This window comes from Mus caroli, unplaced genomic scaffold, assembly GCF_978045245.1.
Source record: "Mus caroli unplaced genomic scaffold, Mus_caroli_1 scaffold_2, whole genome shotgun sequence".
In the NCBI taxonomy this organism is placed as follows: domain Eukaryota; kingdom Metazoa; phylum Chordata; class Mammalia; order Rodentia; family Muridae; genus Mus; species Mus caroli.
In genome coordinates, this window is record NW_028227257.1 from 49,025,889 (window position 1) to 49,048,186 (window position 22,298).

The 22,298-nt window shown below is 43.7% G+C and overlaps 1 protein-coding gene and 1 long non-coding RNA gene across 3 annotated transcripts in view; one reads left to right on the forward strand and one right to left on the reverse strand.

The window, feature by feature from the left end:
• Window positions 1-13,294, reverse strand: part of Atrn (attractin) — a 121,621-nt gene extending 108,327 nt beyond the window's left edge. For both annotated transcript variants that reach the window (XM_085834097.1, XM_021156919.2), the window contains exon 1: window positions 12,803-13,294. In XM_085834097.1, coding sequence (XP_085690223.1) covers window positions 12,803-13,212 — 410 coding nt within the window. In that variant the 5' untranslated portion in view covers window positions 13,213-13,294. The remainder of the gene's footprint in view (window positions 1-12,802) is intronic.
• Window positions 13,295-13,394: 100 nt separating this feature from the next.
• On the forward strand, window positions 13,395-16,770 carry LOC147005814 (uncharacterized). The gene is made up of 2 exons (XR_015046200.1): window positions 13,395-13,563; window positions 15,389-16,770. It is a non-coding gene; the product is annotated as an uncharacterized LOC147005814 (long non-coding RNA).
• The last annotated feature ends 5,528 nt before the right edge of the window (window positions 16,771-22,298 follow it).

The window sequence follows — 22,298 nt, forward strand, 5'->3', positions numbered from 1 at the left end:
CCTTTGGAACCTCAAAGCTGGCTTCCGGTGACTTAACTCCCTCCAGCAAGACCATACCTCCTAATAATCCTAATAATCCCATTACCAAGACTTATGGGGACATCTTGTTTAAAACACTACAATGGCATACCACAGTGGCACTTCCTTGTAATTCCAGCACTCAGAAGGTAGAAACAGGAAGGTCAGAACTCAAGGTCCTTGGTTACATGAGACCCTGGCTCAAAACAAAACAAATCAACTCCAGGAACTGACCTCGCACCAAACATCTGATCACTTTTAAGCAAGCAAATACTTTCATCGATGCTGTCAGTGTTTGTCAAGCAGTGGTTCAAAAGCCAAAGTGTGCTAATGACATTTGTTAAAGAGAAACATGATGACATTCAAGTACAAGTTACAGAAGACCATAAATCAATCTCATTTCAAAAGTTTGCCTCACAATCACCTTTGCCACGCTTTCTGACCACAATCTTCTAGAGCTTTGTAAGACACTTCTAGTATTTTAAATGAAAGAAGAAAGGTAAAAAGCAAGAGCCAACTCCACAGCATTATCCTCTGACCTCTGCTCAACTGTCATGGCATGTGCATATCCATATACAATAATAAATGAAATAAAATACTTTTTAGGCAAGGGAAAGTAAAGTAACAATTATAGCAGGCTTGGTCTTTTCATTTACAGGGAAAGGGGGAAAAATAGGAAATGTGCTATTTGTAAGCAGAGAAGTGCTTACAAATACTTGGAAACTATTATTTAGGTTAAAGGAAAAAATATGAGATAATTTTTAAAGCCTATCAGAACAAGAAAATTACTTATTTTTAACAGGAGAAACAGTCAAATTCAATACTTCAATAAATATTTAATCTCAAAAAAAAATGTTGTGGCCCTGGGAATCAAACCCAGGGTAAGCACCTGCTATGCAAGCAACAGGACCACTGTGCTATAGTCGGGTACAGCCCCAACTACAGCCCCCTTCCACTTCAAACTTGAGACAGACACAGACAAACAGACACAGACAGACAGACAGACAGACACATACACACACACACATAGAGAGAGAAGAGATGTTCTCCTTGAAGTTGCTTAGACCTACCTTGAACTCACTCTGTAGACAGGAAGCCCTTGAACTTGTGATGTTTCTGCCTTAGGCCCCAAGTACATAGGCTTACAGGACTGTGCCACCAAGTCCAGTCTGATCTTAAATTAAATGTCATTTTAAATTATCCATAAATCTTGTTTTTCTTTACATAACTGAAAGCACATTAAAATGAAAAACATATTTTAAAAGCTAAAACTCAATTTTCTTTTATATTGCATCATTATAAGCTTTAAAATGTACACTGTAGACTGGACATATACATCAGTGGCAGAGTACTTGTTTAAGCATGTGCAAATCCCTAGATTAAATTTTCAGTGCCCCTCCCCACCAAAAAAACAAACCCCCAAACCTACAGTGTTGTCTTAGGCTTTCAATCACTGTGATAAAACATCATGACTAAAAGCAACTTGGGAGAAAAGGATTGATTTATTTAAGCCTACAGTTCCTCATCACACTTCATCACTGAGAAAAGTCAGGGTAGGAACCTAGAGGCAGGAGTGATACAGAGGCCAGGGAGGAGGGAGTGCTGCTTGCTGGCTTGCTCCTCATGCCTTGCTCAGCCTGTGATCTTTGAGTATCCAGGACCATCGATGGCACTGTCCACAGTAAATATTAATCATCAATCAAGAAAATCCATCACAGGCTTCCCCATGGGCCAATTTGGCTGGGGGCTATGGTGGTTTAAAAAAGAATGGTCCCATAGATTCATACATTTAGTTCCCAGTCAGTGGAACTGTTTATAAAGGATTAGAAGGTGTGGCCTTAGTGGAGGAGGTATGTCACTGAAGGTGGGCTGTGAGGTTTCAAAAGCCCAGGCCAGGTCTAGTATCTCTCTCTCAGCTACTGCTCCAGTGCCATGCCTACTTGCCAGCCAACACACTTCTTGACACAATCAATGGTCATGGACTCACCCCCTAAAACTGTAAGTAAGGCTCCAATTAAATGTTTTTCGTATAAGCTTTAGTTTGCCTTAACCATGATGTCTCTTCAGAGGAAAAGCACAGTAACTAAGACAGGAGCATTTTTTCATTTGAGGTTTCCTCTTCCCAGATGATTCTAGTTTGTGTCAAGGTGATATAAAACTAACCAGCACAATTATGATTCTTATTAACAAATTATTTTACAAGATTTATAGTGCATGCCTGTTATCACAGTACTGCAGGCTGGCCTAGGCTACATACAGAGTTCAAGGGCAGCCTGAAATACAGAGTGAGACTATTTCAATTGGGGGCAGATGGGGTGTGGATCTAGCATGTGGTGGTGTGGTGGTGCACACCTTTAATTCCAACACTCAGGACAAAAAGGCAGGATATTTCTGTGAGTTCTAGGCCAGCCAGTCTACATAGGAGTTATAGGTCAGAACTAAACAGTAAGATTCTAACTCAAAACAACAAAACACATAACATGATTACACAACAGAGACAGGGAGGAAATGGCACTGCAAGATGGATGGTTCTTGAGGACAGGTGAAATCCCAGCACCCACCCACCCACCCACATCAGAGCTCACAGCTGCCTGCAACTCCAGCTCTAAGGGATCCAACGTCTTCTGACTTCCTTGGGCACCCATGCATATGTGTACATACTCTTACACAGACTCACAGTCTCACACACACACACACACACACACACACACACACTTAATTTTTAGCTCAAGGACAATTTTATTTGAGTTTAAAAGAAATCTGCCCAGAGTCAGCAAGCTATGAATCTTAGCAGCTGCCCTGAGCAGGACAGTGGAGGGGAGGAGGAGAAAAGTCCTGCAGTTTATGCCATAACGGATGTCAGGGGACACATGGCAGGGAGGGGGGCTTTAAAGGAAGAGTAAGGAAGTCGAAATGTGAGGAATACCAACGCGTTAGGGAGAGCATGCTTAGAAAAGATAATTTAGAAAAGCTGCAGCTGGGTAAACTACTGCCAAAAAGAAAGACTTCTTTTAAAAAGAATACAAAAAAGACCAAGAGGAATTAAATGAAAATTTCATTCACTTAATAACTACCATATGTTAGTCAATTCAAATTCTAAAGTAAAATATGCAATTCATCCATGACTTTAATTTTTATAAATGAAAAATAAAGAATTCTAAACAAGTAAATATGCAGATACATAGATCTAATGTTCACTTAAAAAGTAACTTGGAGGAGAGAAAAAATCTGAAGGCTTGAAGAATTACAAATTGAAAGGTTAAAATCAAATTATGATCTCAAATGATAAAAGAAAAGCAGTTAATGTCCCAGATGGTTATGGTGGTGCATGCCTAAGACCCCAGCACTCAGAAGGCTGCCTCACATGCCACAGACAAGGAAAAGAGGTTGTGGATAGCCAGAGACACAAAACTCCAATTCTCGAGAAATGGAGGGAGAATGGAGGGGAAAAAAAGGAAGAAAGAAAAGCAACTGAAAGATGTGGCATAACAGAACAAGAAAAAAAGTACAAGAGAGCAATCCTAAGAAGAAAAACCAAAGCTAGAAAATGTCAAGTCCATAGCCCTGCTTCATTTGAAAGTGTAAGGAGGGGAAAAGGAAAGGAAGCTGCAGCTTGAAAAGCAGGGCCGCAGAGGTCTGTTTAAGGGAAACCAGTTTCAGACACAAGCATTTCACAAAGTACAACCGCAGCTTCATTTTACTTCTGAAAACAATTTCATATTAAAACCAAAAATTAACATACAATGTCTGTCCAGCCAGTCAGTTCTGTATTTAATTCAAGATAAGCTACAATTGTATTAAATCCATAGTCATACTTAGTAAAAAAAAAAAAAAAACCTGTTTTAGTGGTAAATATACCCTGCTCTTCTGTATTTTATATTCATGCCTCTATACTGTAGTAAACAAAACTATCTGACTATCTTGGGAACCTTTAAGAGAAGTAACCTATGATAATGTGTTACATAGTATCAGGCACTGAGCAATCCTACTTGATTAGCCCTCCCTCCCTATGAAACTTGACATAGCAGGAACTTTCAATTTAATTGACAAGATATCAAGTCTAAAGCTTAAGAAGAATAGAAACTGTAGTACCTCACAACCTCAGAAGGTATGGCTTTGGGAGCGGCCTGGCCCAGAGGTTCACTAAGTCGGGTCTAAAGCACTGTTTCCTCTGCCATCCTCCCTCCTCTGGAATGTGCCCTGATTTGGGGTGAATTCCTGTCCACACAGCACTGTTAGCTGCATCTGTTCTAAAGCCCGTCACTACAGAAAAGACAAAGCATCTCCTTCATAAACCCCACAGAGGAGAAGTCTCCAGCAAGTCCTGAGACTCCCTTTCATTAGACAGCTTAGGTCACATGCCAGTCTCCAAACAATCACAACCAAAAACTGGCAGCCTCAATGGTGGGTACCCTCAGTCAAGGACACACCCTGAAGCTGCAGGCTCTTAGGAAGGGAAAATAGAAGGTCACTGTCACCTTCTAGTCTCCTTTCCTTCCAATCCACCTCCATTCGCCACCCCGGGTGCACATAAACACTGGCTTCTTCAACAATCTCCATTAACTACTGTACGTTGAACTCTGTCCTATAAAAATGTATGTTGAAGCCCTAACCCTGGTTACCTGTCAGTGTGATTTTTGGCTCTTTGCAGATACAATCAGATTAGGAAAAGGTCATACATGTACATGTGATGTGATTCTGTGTCAGAGTACCATGTAAGAATGACTGATGGGGGCAGAGACTAAGCTTGCCACGGAGTGACAACGATTGTGATCCTCCGAAAGCTAAGGCGAGGCATGGAGCATATTCTCTCCAGTCTTCAGAAGTAGGCGTGCACTATTTTTACCTCATTTCAGACATGCACCCTCAAGAACTATGAGAGAACCCGTTGACAAGCCAGCAGCGTGTAGTGTAATAACACACTAGGAAATGAAGGCACTAAGTATGATAACCCATGCTTTGCCTGTGCAAAAACTCTTGATTCCTGCTGCAATATCTTTCTTCCTCAGAGAGAGTAATCACACTCAGACTCGTAGATTTTCTCAAAGTCCTTTCCTCTCTGATGTTGTCTATCAGAGCCCGCAAAAGACTGAATCTTTCTAACACATTCTAGTCCAGCACCATATACTACCTGCATAATAACCATTCATAAGATAACTTATGAATTGAACAGGTTGATGGCTCAATTGAAAAGAAGGTAATGTCAGGAAAGCCAGCTACTGCTATAAGGAACTAAAGATATGCTGGGCAAGGTGGCACACACCTTTAATCCCAGCACAGGACCTCTACGGCCTCAAGGCAAACCTGATCCAGAGTTCCAGACTAGCCAGGGCTAGTCAGTGGTACCCTGTGTCAAAAATAAAGGAAAATTCTTTAAGTAACTGAAAATAAGATCTGGTATCCTCCTACAAGCCCAGTACTTGGGAGGAGTGGGCAGGAGGACCAGCATTTTAAGGCCATCCTAGGCTACACAGGAAGTTCAAAAACAGCCCAGAAAAGCCATTTAAAAATGGACTGGAGGTTTAACTCACTGGAAAAAAGCTAGCCTAGGAAGGGCAAGACCCCGAGTTCAGTCCCCAGCTTTTTTGGGGGTGAGGGGATATACAGAGAGGGAGTAAACGTGGGATTCAGCAGAGACCAAAAACAAAACAAACAAAAAACTAAAAACAAAAAACCTACAAAGTGGAAGGGTTTGTCTATAAAAAGGATACACATAAAGAGATGAGAGCCAAAAAGCCAGGCGTGGTGGCTCACGCCTTTAATCCCAGCACTCAGGAGGCAGAGGCAGGCGGATTTCTGATTTCGAGGCCAGTCTGGTCTACAAACTGAGTTCCAGGACAGCCAGGGCTATACAGAGAAACCCGGTCTTGAAAAACCAAAAAAAAAAAAAAAAAAAAAAAAAAGAGAGAGAGAGATGAAAGCCTAGTGTTCAAGGCCATTCTGTAGCTAAGAGGAATCTGGTTTCTTTTCTGAGTTTTTATTCATTTATTGGGGAGAGGGGCCCAAACGTTTGCCACACTGCCTATGTGTGGAGGGTCAGAGAAAAACTTGCCAGCATTTATTTTCTCCTTCCACTGTGTGGGTACTATGGATAAAACTCAGATTGTCAGGCTTGGCTACATGTGACTTGACTTCCAAAAGAGGGTAAAAATCCTGTAAAAGGGGTCGGGCGTGGTGGCGCATGCCTTTAATCCCAGCACTCAGGAGGCAGAGGCAGGTGGATTTCTGAGTTCAAGACCAGCCTGCTCTACAGAGTGAGTTCCACTTAGAAGAAAGGCATACTTGCTGAGCAGTGGTGGCGCACGCCTTTAATCTTAGCACTCAGGAGGCAGAGGCAGGCTGATCTCTGAGTTCAAGACAGCCTGTTCTACAGAGTGAGTTCCAGGACAGCCAGGGCTAAACAGAGAAACCCTGCCTCAAAATAAATAAATAAATAAATGAATAAATAAATAAATAAATAAATCCTGTAAAAGGATTTTTCTGCCAGTAACAATGGCTCTGTCTAGAATCCTAATAGTTGAGAAGCTGAGGCAGGAGGATCACAAGGAATTCAGGACTATCCTGGACTACAGAGTGGGACCCTGCAAAAAGAAAAACCTTTTGAGTATAACAATGGCACATTTTTAAGAGATTGTATGACAACATGTGGGAGGACATTGCAGATCTGAGAGACCAATTATGTAGGCTACAGCACAGACAGGCTAGCAATAAGGTGAAGGTCCAGGTGCAGGTAAGACAGTAGGAGACTAATAAAACTTTAGACAGATACAAAGAGCAACAAAAGAAAAAAAGTGAGAAAGAAAGGACTGTTTCCTTTTTTTTTTTTTTTTTTTTTTTTTGGTTTTTTGAGACAGGGTTTCTCTGTAGAGCCCTGGCTGTTCTGGAACTCACTTTGTAGACCAGGCTGGCCTCGAACTCAGAAATCTACCTGCCTCTGCCTCACGAGTGCTGGGATTAAAGGCATGCGCCACCACCGCCCAGCCCCTTTTACAGGATTTTTACCCTCTTTTGGAAGTAAAGTCACGTGTAGCCAAAGCTGACTATTTTCTTTTCAATGGGGATATGAAGTCTGTTTGGTGTTGGGCTCAGCTCAGGAGGAGCTGACAACAAAACATCCCAATAAAGATGCCAGGAAATGACAGAAATGATAGAGAGGTGCCGGAGAAACAGAAGACAAGAAATATGTATCAGTTATATGGGTAAAGGTGACTTTCATTAGAGTCCCAAGAATTATATTACAAAGACTTAGCTAAGCATGGTAAGTCATACCTGCAATCTCGGCACCTGAAGGGCTGAGCTGAGGCATTACTGTAAGTTTGAGACTAGCCTAGTCTACATAGCAAGCTGTATCAGACCAATCCACAAATAGTAACGTACAGGAAAATCTCAGCACCAGTTACTATGGGCTGTGCCCTAAGCTCTCTTCCAAACTCTGAAATAGCACACACACACACACACACACACACACACACACACACACACACACACACGGAAGATAAGAACACAAGCTGGGCTCCAAGTTAACAGCAAGAATCACCTCCTAAGTCCTACAAAGAACCTGACTTGCCATTCTCGGCAACTGTTACTTTCAGAGCTCCCTCTCTGTTACAAGGGCATTTGCTTCCTCAGACCAGCAGCCAGTTCTAGCAACTAAGGTACTATGCTATCTTTCCTATTATAAAAACCCATTTTGCTTCCTTTATTTTTCAAAGCATTTGCTGGGATAGAAATCTATTTTGCTTCCTATATTTTTCAAGGCATTTGCTGGAATCAAGACAGTCCTACCAAAAGATCATTTGCAAAAGTAACTGGACTCAGACAAAAATGAAAAGCCAAACAGTATCACAGACAGCAGGATTTCAGAATCACATAAGGCCTAAGTTCAAATTCCAACTTCACCCAAGTTCTATGGCCTTGAACAAGTTATCCAATACATCTACAAACTCTGTACTTAGGTTTCACTCCGTGGTAATACATACCTAGCATATAAAAAGCCCTGAGTCCCATCCCCAGCATGGAGATAGGAAAAAACAAAACAACAAACAAACAAAAAAACAAAACAAGAATACTTCAAGGTAGGTGAAGGTACTTGCCACTTAGCCTGGCAACTTGAATTTGATTTTCAGAACCCACCTGGGAAAAGAACCAACTCCATAAGATTGTCTTCTGACCTATATACAGGCATGTCTGCCTATATATAAACACCCTGCACTCATACACAAGCAGCAACCTTTAAACCCCCTCCCCACTTCAAACTCAATTTTCCTACCTATGAAATGGGAACACTAAGAATTAAGGGGTAATTTCTAAAAGACATTTGGCATAATACCTGAAAAAAAAAAGTGGAAAAATACTTGAAATGAAGGGAGACGATGCTGTGACCACCATCACTACTGTGAAAGCATACACTGCCACAAAACCAATGCCAGTAAGTGCTTTCTTCTCCAGGAAGTTTGTCTTAATAATGCAGGCAATTATACAGACCCAATCTAGGTTTTTCCCTTTAATCTTCCAAGTTTGGTACAGAAGTAACTTAAAGAATTAAATGTATGTTAATTTCACAAACATACTTAATATATTTAACCTTTAAGTTAATAGAGGTATATTTATTCTCGTAAGAAAAATTTTAACAGTAGTATCACAAATAGAAAATGATGATCACTGAATTATGAAGATTCACATAAAAATTAAAGTGTATTATCTTAATAACCATTCAGCTATAGTTATTTTTATTGAACTGATACTATTAACTTATTCTCTATAACCATTCATTTAGGAAAAAAAGTGATTTACTATACACATAAAATAATTCAAATTTTATACCACATCCTGAGTTTCCTGAGGATAAAGTGCTATACCCCTGCCTAAATTAGGCATACAATGAACCCAGTGATAGTGTTAGTAAAATCTAATGCTTCATTATCCTACATTCCTTTCAAGTAACAAAAAAAACAAAAAAACAAAAAAAACAAAACCCTACAGTCTCTAACACAGGACTTACATAATAAATAAGTCTTAAACCCTGGGCCAGCACGATAGTTTAGTGGGTAAAAGCACATGACATACAAGCTTGACAGCTTGAGATCAAGCTCCAAAACCAAGTTATCCTGACCTCTGCATACATGCACGAGTGTGCACAGAAACAGGTGCCATGACTTGATGCCATCTAAACCAAAATGGCAGGCTTGGGAATGTAGCTCAATGGTAAAGTGTTTGCCTAGCATGCCTGAGGCTCTCGAGTCAAGAGTAAGCATATCACTGAGAATAAGAATTAAGCCAAAAAATGTATTCATTCAATGCCTCTTAGTTTAACTTGAAGAGGGAAGAGGAGGAAGAAAAGGAGGGGGAGAAGTTGATGGTGAAGAAGGGAAACCCAGGACACATATCAATCCGGTAAGCAAACGCAACATTAACTCGTTACTCACTCTCGGTGAAAAATTAGTCAACTAAAGTTTTCCCAAAGACTCTAGCTTGCTCCTTTTCGCTCATTTTGGTTTCGGAGACAAGCCCAAGTAGCCCCAGGTTACTCTTGAACTTATTCTGTAGCCGAAGCTTGCCTCGAACTGTTCCTCCAGCCTCAGCTTCCCAACAGCTGTGATTATAGGCGTGAGACAGATGTCCTGTCAGGAAATATATAATCTATTTTTTCAGTTCCTTTAGACTTATTTTATTTGTACTGTGCACTACACATTGCATAGCATCCATGGAGCAGAAGAGGCCACCAACCAGGACTCAGAACCAATGGGCCAACTCTCAAGCCCTATTTTTTTTTTATTCATTTTTTATTTTTTAAGATAGACTCATAAAGATCAGAATGGTCATAAACTTGCTATGTCACCCAAGGGTGACTTTGAATTCCTGACCTCCAAAGTTCTGAGATTATAGGTGTGTGCTACAACTCCTGGCCTTTTATTGTTTTAACAATTCTAGAAGCCACTTACTATAATAGTATTGTCAGAGGCAGTCTTAATTGAGCCTTAATGAGCACAAGCTCAAAGGGAATGTCTGTGACAGTCACTTACATATGAGAGTAGCTGAGGCACTATCAGGAGTGCCTGTCCTGTTTTAAAAGGCTCTTCTCTGAACTATTCATGCAGACACTCAGATCTCTTTCTCTCCCTGGCAAGCCCTCTTACAGGTAAGTAACCTCAACCAACAAGGAACATGTGCCAGGCACATACCTTGAAAACTCCCCAAACTCTGTATATAAATCTAAGCTTATCTCAGCCTAGCCCTACCTATGTCCCTGTGCCTCTCAATCACCCAAAGTAAGAGCTAGCCTTTTCTCCTCACTATCGTGTTCTCATGTCCAAGAACAAACCGATCGGAAAGAGAGACCTAACCATTTTATCTCTATACTACCACACAATATCTACCTCGTCTCTACCAGCAGCAGTGGTGTCTGGCTCTGACCTACACCAGCAGTCTCTATCAACTGCCCATAACATCTCATGCCCGTAGCACAGGTTTTCAGAATTTGAAGGTCCCTCCATCAATCCCCCTGATCTTGGAAGCATCTAAAGTCAACTGACCTTTAAGGCTATTCCCTTTCTGGTTCCGGTCTCTAAGTCTATAATTTCATGAAAACAGAGTGACCTGTTGCATCCCATTGCTCTTTGGTGAAAGGTCAAATCCTAAATCCACTTCCTACCTCTATGTGGCATAGCACTGCACCGACCTCTCTCTGCAGTCTTGGTCCCTTTTGCTCTCTCTACTATGGACACTGGATCTCCCCTCTAACCTATCTTGATGTCCAACTCATCCCCCATCCTGCCCCTCAGGAGTATCTCAACAGAAAGATGAATCTTAGTCTCACTCTGAAAGGAGCTGGCTTCTACCGCTGCCCTCACCTCCACAATCATGCAAAATTACAATATATTGATTACTGGATTTAAAATTAAGTAATTTTAAAGAATTATTTATTGGGGGGCGGGTTAAGGGGGCAGGATGGCACATGCCTTTAATCCCAGGTCTTGGGAGGCAGAGGCAGGCTGATCTCTGTGAGTTTGAGGCCAGCCTGGCCTACAGAGTAAGTTCCAAATTAAAACTATTTATTTTTATTTCCTGTGTAAGTGTTTTGCCTGCATGTGTGCCTGGTGCCTGAAATCAGAAGGCGGCATGACATCCCCTGGAACTAGAGTCATAAATGATCATGAGCCACCATGTAGGTGCTGGGAACCTAACCCCAGTCCTCTGCAAGAGCAACAAGTGCTCTAACCACTGAGCCATCTCTCCAGCTCCATTATGGTATTTCTTACTCCCAAACGAAGAGTTAAGTTCTACAAGAATAAAATTACATACAACGTGTTTACCACTGTATCTCGAAGCCTAAAATCACAACACTATTAGACCCTAAACTATTAGACCAACCCCCAAAACACTGGTGCTGAGGTTACTTGGTTTCTCCATTGTAAAACTTAAGAGTTCATCTTGTCACTGATCTCTGAGTCCCCTAGAAGATCTGACAGAGATCTATTACTTTAATATTCCAAACTTCTCCCTTACAACTCTCTTCTACTACAGGGGCACTGGCAAAACTCCACCTTCTGGACCCTACCACTGTGTCTGCATCTTTTTTTTCCATCTGGAATTCTTCTCCCCAACTTCATGCTTGCAAATCCTACTTAACCTCACATGCTCAAATTCAATGTCACCTCCTCCTCCAAGACTTCTCTGCTTACTTTTAGCCAGTCACACACTCTCTGCCCCTTCATTTCCACAGGTTCTCTTATGCCAGGTTCAGGCCTCACTCAGATCAAATGACACTCAAATGAGTGGCTTCTAATGTCACCACTTATCGGAATCCTGTAAGACTGACCACCTGTTTGTATTTTGCTTTTAGCATTTACTACTATCTGAAATTATCCTGCTCATTCCTTTTGTCTAGTTCCTTGTTGACTGCCTGTCAGCCCTCACTAGAACACTAGCAAGAATCAATCCTACACCACGTTCACATTCCCTCACTTTCCCACGTCAGATGGGGAACCCAGTCAACAAATATCTGCCCGAGATATGGATGACACTGTAGGTCTTATAACTTCGGATTCTGTGTACAAAAACTTCCCCTTGCTGTGTTCCTAACTTCTTGTGGACCACATCAAACTCTGGATGATGAATCTACCTGTGTGCATTATCCAAAAATTCTCTCACAACAGAAGCAAATAATAGATAAAAGCTAATTAATAAGTGATCTCTCCAAGAGGTTCTGCCCCAAACCAAGCCAACTGCATGTTGTGGAGAATCTAAGGCTAATAGGAGTCTCCTCTCTAGACAACCCCGTTCCAATATGCCAACAGTGAGGATCCAAAAACTAGTTTCTTCACTTTCCTTGGAACAACAATCAATGGTACTTTTATCCCTGAAATCTTACAACCCAACCCTACCTTCTATTTTCACCCAACATGTCACTTCCTCGGCTGTACTTCTTCCAGACACTCATATCTCCAATCTCTTGGGCTGATCAAAGGCAGTGCTGAAGAACTCACCCACTCACCGTTTCCTTGATACCTCGCTTATCCTAAATAAGCCCGTTTTCGAGGTGGGCTTTTATACTCTTCAGGACCCAAATCTAACCCACAGCAACAAATGCCTCCCGAGTGTTCCCGTTCCTTCTCAATCTTCCACCACAGGTAGACCCCAAGGCCACCAAATGAACATTCATCCCTCCAGGAGGCAAGCGATCATCAAACACAGTGGGGCAAGCCCTACCCTCGCGATTTCAAGCCCTGTACCAGCCTTGGGCCTGGAACGTCAGGCTGGGCCTGCACTCCCCACCCGCACTCACCTGAAGCGGCCCCCGCAGTGCTGGCATTGCTCGCCCACCCAGCCCGTGGGGCAGACGCACTGGCCGGTGCCAGGGTTGCAGCGGCCGCCGTTGACACACGGCCGGTCACATTCCTTGGCCTCGGCTCCGGCCGAGCCCGACACCGCCGCCGCCACCGCAGCGGCCTCGGCCTCCCGGGGCAGCGGCAGCAGCAGCAGCAGCGAAAAGAGCAGCGGCAGCAGCGGCGGCGGGGACAGCGCCCGCGAGAGCACCCGCGGGAGACACAGCCGGGCGCGCGGCCCCGGCCTCCAGGCCCCTGTCGCGGTGCAGGGTCGGTGCTGCCTGCCCTTCCTGCCCGCGGGCGCTGCTGTCGCCGTCGTGCTCCCCCTCAGCCGCGCCTCAGTCGCCGCCGCCGCCGCCACCGCCACCATCTTCCTGGGGCTGAGCCGGCGCCCAGCGAACACATACACACCCCGCACGCCGGCTCCCCTTCGCCTGGCCGTGCTAGGCGGGGCCGGGCGACGGTGGCCCGGCGGGTCCATACTCAAGGCGGGGCTCCGGCTGTGCGTCGGGCGGGGGCGGGGCTGGCATGAGCGGGGGGCGGGGCCAGGGCCGTGGTCTTCCGGCGTGCCCAGCGTGTAGACCTGCTCAATGCCAGGGTCTTAACGCGGATGAGCATCGCCTAGTCTACGGAGGCTCTTTGCTTTCCGCACCGCACTACGACGAGGTAGCCAGTACCTCCTTACAGTGGCTGCCTGGCTCTGCTAGACAAGCTGACTATGGTAAGTGTTACCCTTTGGACGCCTCCAAAGCTCAGCTTGTAACCCCAACTCCATTTTGGTGAGAAACCGGACCCAAAAGGCAAATGATGTCCTGTGTTGCTAGCTGAGACCTGAAGAAGTAGTACTTAACTGCATTCGCGTTTCTAAACTAGGGATAACAAAATGGCACGTGTGTTAATTAAGCACCTGCATATGAATAGATATGTAACCGACTGAATGCACACACAGCCAGGCTTTCCTTGATAGGGAGCGGATTGAACCAGTGGCAGACCAGGTCTATGTGTACCTTAAATTCTGCAGAAGTTTAGCATTATCTTGTACCCCACGACCTATCCATATTCTCTGAAGAACAGCCCAGAATCACCTGGAGCACTCTCAGCTTGCACACCCTTCTTGCTAACGCCAGTGCCTCTCCTACTCCCAATGATACATGCTTCCCAATGGGCCACTACCCTGGAGTGTATGCTGGACCTTGACTCTATTAAACCGATAGAAGGATATGGTAAAGAGATAACGTGTCAGTTCCAGCTCTGATCTTATTTTTTTGTTTCTTTTGTTGCTTGGTCTGGTTTGGGAGGTATTTGTTTATTTGTTGTCCTGGGATTCTCCTGCTCTTCCACCTTGGAAAGATTCATACAGAGGTCATATGGAGAGAAAAGGTCCCAGGCAAATGAATCTGGTAAGCTTATAGTTGGAAGGACAGTCACTGAGTGAAGAAGCCATCTGGGTTGTTTTAGCCATCTGAGTTGTTCCACTAAAAGAATAGATAGATAGATAGATAGATAGATAGATAGATAGATAGGAGAACTATTAAGTTGGCTTACAGGATGCAGTCCAAGTAGTTCAACAATGGCTGTCCCACTCTAGAAAGGATCAGAGTCTGGTAGTTGCTCGATCCACAAGACTGGACTCCACCGTCCCAGTTTGGTGCTGGAGTCCTAAAAGATTCCTGGAGATCGCACTGCTGATCCAACGAAGTCAGTTCTAATATCAGAGAGGTAACACTGCAGAAACTTGATAGATGACCTTCCCTCCAAGAATAAGAACAAGCAGACAAAAAGCAAGTTTCTTCTTCTCTGTCCTCTGATCTGCCATGAGAAAGTGCTGCACAGATTCAGAATGGGTCTTCCTGCTTCAGGTAATCTGATTAAGACCATTCTTCATGGCCAAGAAATGGTGGCCCACACCTTTAATCCCAGCACTTGAGAGGCAGAGGCAGGTGGATCTCTGTGAGGCCAGCCTGGCCTACAGAGCGAATTCCAGAACAGCCACGGCTACATAGAGAATCCTAGTCTTAAAAGTAAAAACCAATTCTTCCCAAGAATGCCTATGTGCTTGTGTTGTAATTGATCCCAGATACAGTCAAGTTGACAAGCAAGATTTCTCATCATGTCTACATTATCTAAATAGGAACAAATCTTTCCTATGTCTCATCTAGTGAGAGGCCCATTGCTCTTTCAGGCAATGTTTGAAGCCTGCTTTAGAGAGGCTAATCAGAACTTTGCCTCATAATCTTGGGCTGTGCAGAGTATACTTATGCAGGTACTTGAGAGTTTGGGCACCTGGTCCTGGAAAACAAAGAAAACCTCACATACATGCGTGGAACCTCTCTGATTAACCTGGGAGTAGAGAATTGGAGTGCATCCATACTCAGACACCAGTGTCCAGTGCAGGCCCTGGCCTTGCTCACTCTGCATCCCCTGAAGGCCTGGTAGAGCTGAACTGCATACACAGCAGCCTCACCCCAGCTATCCCAGGGCTCCAAAACCAGATTCCAGTCTTCACATTTGTTCATTTCTTTGTCTTTTCTCTTTCTCCTCTACAGTGTTCTACATATGGCTGTATATGATGAAAGAAGGAAGCAGGAGACATGGACCTACCATGGTCATGCGGTAGACTACACGGTTACAAAGTCTCCTATTGAATCTCACCTATCCCGCCCACCTCTCCCCTTCCCTCCCCGCCTCCCAGGCTCCTGTTTTACCCTTAGCTCCCTGCTTCTGGCACTGTTTGGAATCCTGTGGGCTGAGCTGCCTTGGAGCATGCTCCTGCCTCTGGTTCTCCTTGCTTTCCCTGATTCTGTATTGCTACCATGTAAGCCACCCTCCACTCCATGCATCTCTCTGCCACAGACAGCTGCCAGGAACTCTGCCACGCCTTCCCTGTGTGAGAGACTAAAATCCTTCTGTTAACAAGAGCCAAAATAGATACTTCTTCCCTTAAGTTGCTTTTGTCAGGGCATTTTGCTCACAGAAGCACAAAAGAGGCTAACACTGTCTCCTGCCATGAAGAGAGGAAGCCTTTTTGGGATTTTACAGTCTGAGATTCCTGGGTCACACAAAACCTTGACGATTCTTTCCAGCTGTCTCGGAACACTTGCTCTGGGGAAAGCCAGGGGCATCAAAGAATTCCACTTTTCTGAAATTGCCATACTGGAAGGTAGCTGTGCTCCAACCTTTCTAGTCTACAGCCACTCAAGTCTTCTCACTTGAGTACCAGATAATCAAATAGCCAAGACAAGGAATCCTTGCCAAACACAAGTTACTAGGATATGAGCAAAATAAGTAAGAGTACTTGTTTAAGTCAGTAAGTTTGGGAATGACTGGTTACACAACAGAAAACTAACATATCCTGTAACTCACTTTCAACAAGGACAAGAGGTCTAGTGATGTAGACCCAATTAAGAATTCATCAAGAAAGGGCTGGTGAGACTACACATGGTGGTATATGACTCCAGTCCCAGCACTGGGGAGGCAGAGGCCAGTGAATCTTTGTGAGGCCAGCCTGGTCTACAGAGTGAGTTCCAGGACAAATCAGAGATACATAATAGACAGATCCTATTTAAAAGATTTTTAATAATAAAAAAAAAAGAAAGAAAGGGTTGGCTCAGTGGGTAAAGAAAACTGGCAACTTAAGTTCAACCCCTGAAACCCACATAAAGGGAGAAGGAGAGAGCTGACTCCACAACATTGTATTCAGGCCTCCATACTCATCCCATAGCATAAGCACACAGCAATAAATTTAAAACAAACAAAAATACTCACCTAGGGGTAGTAACACATGCTCTTTCAATCCCAGCACTTGGGAGGCAGGGGTAGGTGGATCTCTGAGTTCAAAGCCAGCCTGGCATACAAAGTGAGTTCCTGGCCAGTCAGGGCTATGTAGAAGAAGATCCTGTCTCAAAAAAAAAAAAAAAAAAAAAAAGAATGAATGAATGAATGAATGAATGAATGAAAAAAGGAAAGGAAGGAAGAGAAAGGAATAAAGAAAGAATTCAGTATGATCATAAAATCAAATATACACATAGATAGTAAGCTATGTGTCATGTCTGGTCAGGCCTCTGAAAATATGTCTTTTGAGCTCTATGTATTAGTTATGTTTAAAATGTCTGAGAAAAAGCAAGTTGGAGGCTGGAGAGACTGCCCTGAGGTTAAAGCTACTTGCAGACGATCCAGGTTTAGTTCCCAGCACCCACTTGGTGGTTCATAAATAGCTTCCATTACTCTAGCTCTGGGGGATCTAGATAATCAGATGAGATCTTCTGATCTTTTCGTGTACCAAGTATGCACATAGTACACACACATACATTCAGGCAAAACACTCGTAAAATGCATCTTAACTGGAGGAAAAGCATGCTAAGGAGTAAATGTTTACTTTGGCTTATAATTCCAGAAGGGATACAGTCCATCGCAGCAGACAAGACGTGGCAGGAATATAAAGGTGGCCTGGCACATAGGAAACAGAAAGATCAGACTTTATCTATACATAGGTAGCAGAGGGAAATAACAGGAAGTGGGACCAGGCTATACAACATCAAAGCCTGATCTAAAGACAGCAAGCCTTCACTTCCTAAAGGCTCCATAATCTCCCCCAAACAGTGCCATCAACTGGAGGCCAAGTATTCAAATACCCGAGCCTATGAGGATTTTTCTCATTCACACCACAACTCCATAAGCCTTTGTACCCAGAATTCACGCTACCCTTTCTTCACTGGTCCTTCCTCGAGCAACCATTTCCAGGTCCCAGAAATGTTACTGCCAATGACAAACAAAACCAGGAATGCTTTAAGTCTAGGCTGTAAATAGAAGAATCATTATGAACTGCCTGGTTATGAACCTCCATACAGGTGCCAGGGAACTGAACCTGGGTCCTATGAGCCTACTGGGGTCTGTGGTGGTTTGAATGAGAATGGCCCCCACTGGCTCATTGAAGACCTGGTCCTCAGTTGGTGGAACTGTTTGGGATGGGTTAGAAGGTATGGCCTTGTTGAAGAAGGTGTGTCGATAGGAGTGGGCTCGGAAGTTCCAAAAGCCCATGCCAGGTCCAGTCTCATGCTCTCTCTGCCTCTGCTTGTAGATCCCCATGTAAGCTCTTAGCTACTGCTCCAGTGCTATGCCTGCCTGCCATACTTCCTGTCATGATGATAATAGACTCACCCTCTGAAACTGTAATTAAGCTCCCAATTAAATGCTTTCTTCTGTAAGTTGCTTTGGTCATGATCTGTCTTCACAGCAATAGAACAATAACTAAGACAGGGCCATTCTCATTCAAACGACCTATGAGTAGTGCTTACTCAGATGAGTTAATTAATGCCTCTGCCACCGGGGTTCTTACTCCCATGACACTGGGTTAGTTTCCAGGAGAACAGGTTGTTATACAGTGAGTTCAGCTTCCTTGGGTTTCTCTTGCTTCTCTTTGAATAGACTTACTTACCTGCTTCTTGCCATTGTGGGTTGAAACATAAGTTTCTCACTACATCATAGTCTTGGGCATCCTTAGATGCCAAATCAACTTTTCCAATTTCAGATATTCTGTTAATGGCAACAGAGAATAGACTAAGACAGTGTCTCCAAAAGTGGAGCCTGAAGCATCATTTGAAGAAATGGTTTATTAAGAGAGTGTTATAAGAAATGCAGTGAAAGAGGAAGGGAGAAAAATCAGGCCATTAATCACTTCCAACTTTCAGAATTTTTGGGTGGAAGAAAAGGTTTTTTACATCTTTGCCATTGGAAAGACATTCCTGGTTTCTCTGGAGAACTTTGTGCTGTGCACCCAACACCTGTGGCGGCCTTGCTGGCTATAAGACCTCAGAACCAAAGAGAGAGCATGACTCTTCTTAAAATGAAGGAGTGTATGCTCAAGATGAAACTGAAGTCTACTTAGGTGTGATGAACATGTGTATAAAGCAAAAAAAAAAAAAAAAAAAAAAAAAAGAACTCCAGGACTCCTGGAGGGAAACCAAACAAAGTAAGAGTAATGGCCAGGGGTGGAAGTTGGGGAATCCAGGCCTGTGGTGGTTTGAGTGAGAATGGCCGTTGTCACACATTTGAATGGTTGGTTCCCAGTTGGTGAAGTTTTTAGGAAGGATTAGGAGGTGTAGCCTTGTTGAAGGAGGTGTGTTACTCAAAGGTGAGTTCTGAAGTTTCAAAAGCCCACACCAGGTCCAGTCTCTGTCTCTGCCTGCAACTTTCTGATCAGATGTAAGCTCTTAGGTATTGCTCTGGTCCCATACCTTCCTGTGTGCTACCAGACTCCCTATCATGATATTCAAGCACTAACCCTCTGAAACTGTAAGCAAGCTCTCTGTTAAATGCTTTCCTTTATAAGCTACCTCAGTCATTGGCATCCTTTCACTGCAAACAAAACAGTAACTAAGATAGGGGCCCATGGACTAAGTATTTAATTCCAAAGCAACCTGCCTTCAAAGGCCACTGGACACAGAATCCATGTGATCTTATACTGCTCATGGGTTTAAACTCATGAAAATTGTTTTATAAAGTGACTTTGTAAAATAAGAAAGAAAAGAAGTTGTGCGTGCACACAAAAGAGCCCACTAGAATGGCTCATGGTTACAAATACCCTATACAATATGCCTTTTAAAACTCTGTACTAAAGTATAACATAAATGCAGAAAAGTAAAACATACATACAACCATGGAACTCCTCAAAGTAAAAATACACAAATAACCAGAACGCAGAGGAGTCAGGACACCGTTGGGTCTCCTCTAGCCTGTTCCTGCCACGCCACCACAGCCAAGAAGTCACTCTTCTAGCCTGTTCCTGCCACACCACCACAGCCAAGGAGTCACTCTTCTGACTTTGTACGCATAGATTCGCTTTACTATGTTGTTGGTTTTGCTTCGTATAAACAGAATTGTACAGAATGAGTTCTTTTATGTCTTGCTTCTTTCACTAAGAAGTCTATTTGTGATATCCGGCCATATTACTTAAAATAGTAGGCCACTTATTTTCTATCTTTATTCTTTTGTACGAAAAAAAAAAATATATATATGTATATATAATTTTATGACAAATTGTTAACTTATCCTGTTCCTGGGAGACATTTGGGGAGTTTCTAGTTTGATTCTGAGAATGTGTGTCTGTTTGCTTTTTGCTTTGTCAAGACAAGGTCTTGCTCTGTGGCCCAGGCTGACCTTACACTTGAGGTGGTCCTCCTCCTCTGTCTCTCAGGGTCTGTATTAGAGGCTTCAGACCCTGCAGCCAGCTATTACAAAACGTTTTTCTCCCAGTAATGAAGATTGAACACAGTACTTTGTACACAGTAGGTGAGTGCCAAGTGTTCACCTGAGCTTTTCAGTCTAGGATTTTAACTCAGGTGTCTCAGTTTTCTAGTGCTGTGAAGAGACACCGTGACCATAGGAAGTCCTCTAAAGGAGACCATGTAACTAGGGAGTTTGCTTCCAGTTTCAGAGGATTAGTCCATCATCATCATGGTGGGGAGCATAGTGGCATGGAGGTAGGCATGGCGATGGAAAAGCAGCTGAGAGCTTTATGTCCTGATCCTAAGCAGCAGGCACAGAAACAGAGAGACAGAGACAAACAGACTGGGCCTGTCTGGGTTCAAAAGTGTGGTCTTTTGAACCTCAAAGCCTACCCCTAGTGACACACCTCCACCAATGAAGCAGCATCTACTCCAAGAAAGCCACACCTCCTAATCCTTCCCTGGCAGCTCAACCACTGGAGACTGGCTATGCAGGCCTATGAACCCACAGGGACCAGTCTCATCGAAACCACCACACTAGGCTGCTTGGTGATTGCTTACACTTTATTTTTAATTTTTATTCCTTTTGTGGGTTTGAGATAGTGTTTCTATGTATCCCTGGCTGTGCCGGAATCTATGTGTACCAGGCTGGCCTTGAATCCATAGAGATCTGCCTACCCCTGGCTCCTGACTGGTGGAATGAAAAGCATATGCCAACAGACGGGCACTTGTACTGAGTCTGTACCAGAGGCGTGCTGATAAACGTCTAACCAGCAGCTCACTTGGGAAAAGAAAAGCCCACTTGTGTATCATTAGTTGACTTCTATTGTACCAAGTGTTCCCACCGGGACATCTTTCAAGCTACCAGCATGTCATTGAGTGCAGAATTGAGAATCAAGGCATAAACTCTTCTCTCCAGCCTGTAGGAACCAGTTCTGGCACTGGGTATCCCTGGCAGTCTATTCAGAAGCAGATGTCAAAACAATCAGACAGGCAAGGTATTTATTAGAAGGAATGTCTGCAAATGGTAAAGGGGAAAGAAGCCAGAGAAGGCAAGGAGATGAATCAGACTGTAATAAAGCCCTGATGGCTGTGGAGAAAAGGGAGAAGGGGAGACCAGTTAAGAGGAGTCTTCTACCTAGATATAGTTCTGAGAAAACACTCGCTGAGCCAGTGGGGAGCCCTGGAGCCAATTTGCCAGCTGGAGAAGTTCTGACTCTCTCAGGAATCAGCCTGCACTAATACAATCCCATGAGGAAGCCAGAGGGACTGCCAGTCAGTTACACTCCCCAGGTGATCTTTGAACAGCTTACCTAACACTTGTCACTTTTGCAACATTTACCCATACTGTGTCTGTGCAAATAGGAACTCTTCTCAGTCCGTCAGGGGCTCCTCTGCCTGGCCTGCCTTTTCTAAGTCAATGGATACCCATGGCTTGGCTGACTTAGTTGGAAGCTGAACTGGCTGTTTTAAATGGAACAGGTGTCAGGCTTCTTGGACAATTTATTCAAAAAGAAAGAGACTCAGAGGAAGACACTGCATTTCTCCCTAATGAGCACCAATGAGTGTTCTAATCACTAATGAAAGCAATGGGAATTGATCGTGCTACAGACTGTGCTTAACATAGGCTCTGTTCTGAGAAATGCTCTGTCTCTCGATTCCATCACTGTGCAAACATCACAGACAGTACTTCATCAGCTAAAATGCCTACACCATCACTGAGTGATATAGTCTATGGGTCCACTGTGGTATACAATATATGTGTCTGTTATGTGGCATGTGACTATATAGCCCCAACCAACAGCTTCTATCTTATGTAAGAAGAGCATAGAAAAATCAAGCAAGTTGATCAGAAATAGAAGCTGGAATCACTTCCTGGCCTTTTGGTTAAGATCAATTATAGAAAAATAAGCTTGAAAGATCACATAACTCAAATTACAGCTAGCTCTCGAACTAAATATTATGCTGCTTTTTCAAAAGTAGTCCATGTATTCTTTGACATTCCCTTTAAACGTTAAAAGAGCTTTGCACATCTGTCTGCAGCAAGTCAGGGAGCACCATGGCTGGAAGGACCATGGCTGGGAGCACCATGGCTGAGGGAACCATGGCTAGGGGAACTGTGGCTGGGGGGACACTGTAACTGGGGGGCACAGTGTCTGGGGGCACCGTGGCTGGGAAGTGGTGCACATTAGCAGTGGTCTCTAGGCCTTGCATGCCCAGTGCTCTTCCCACT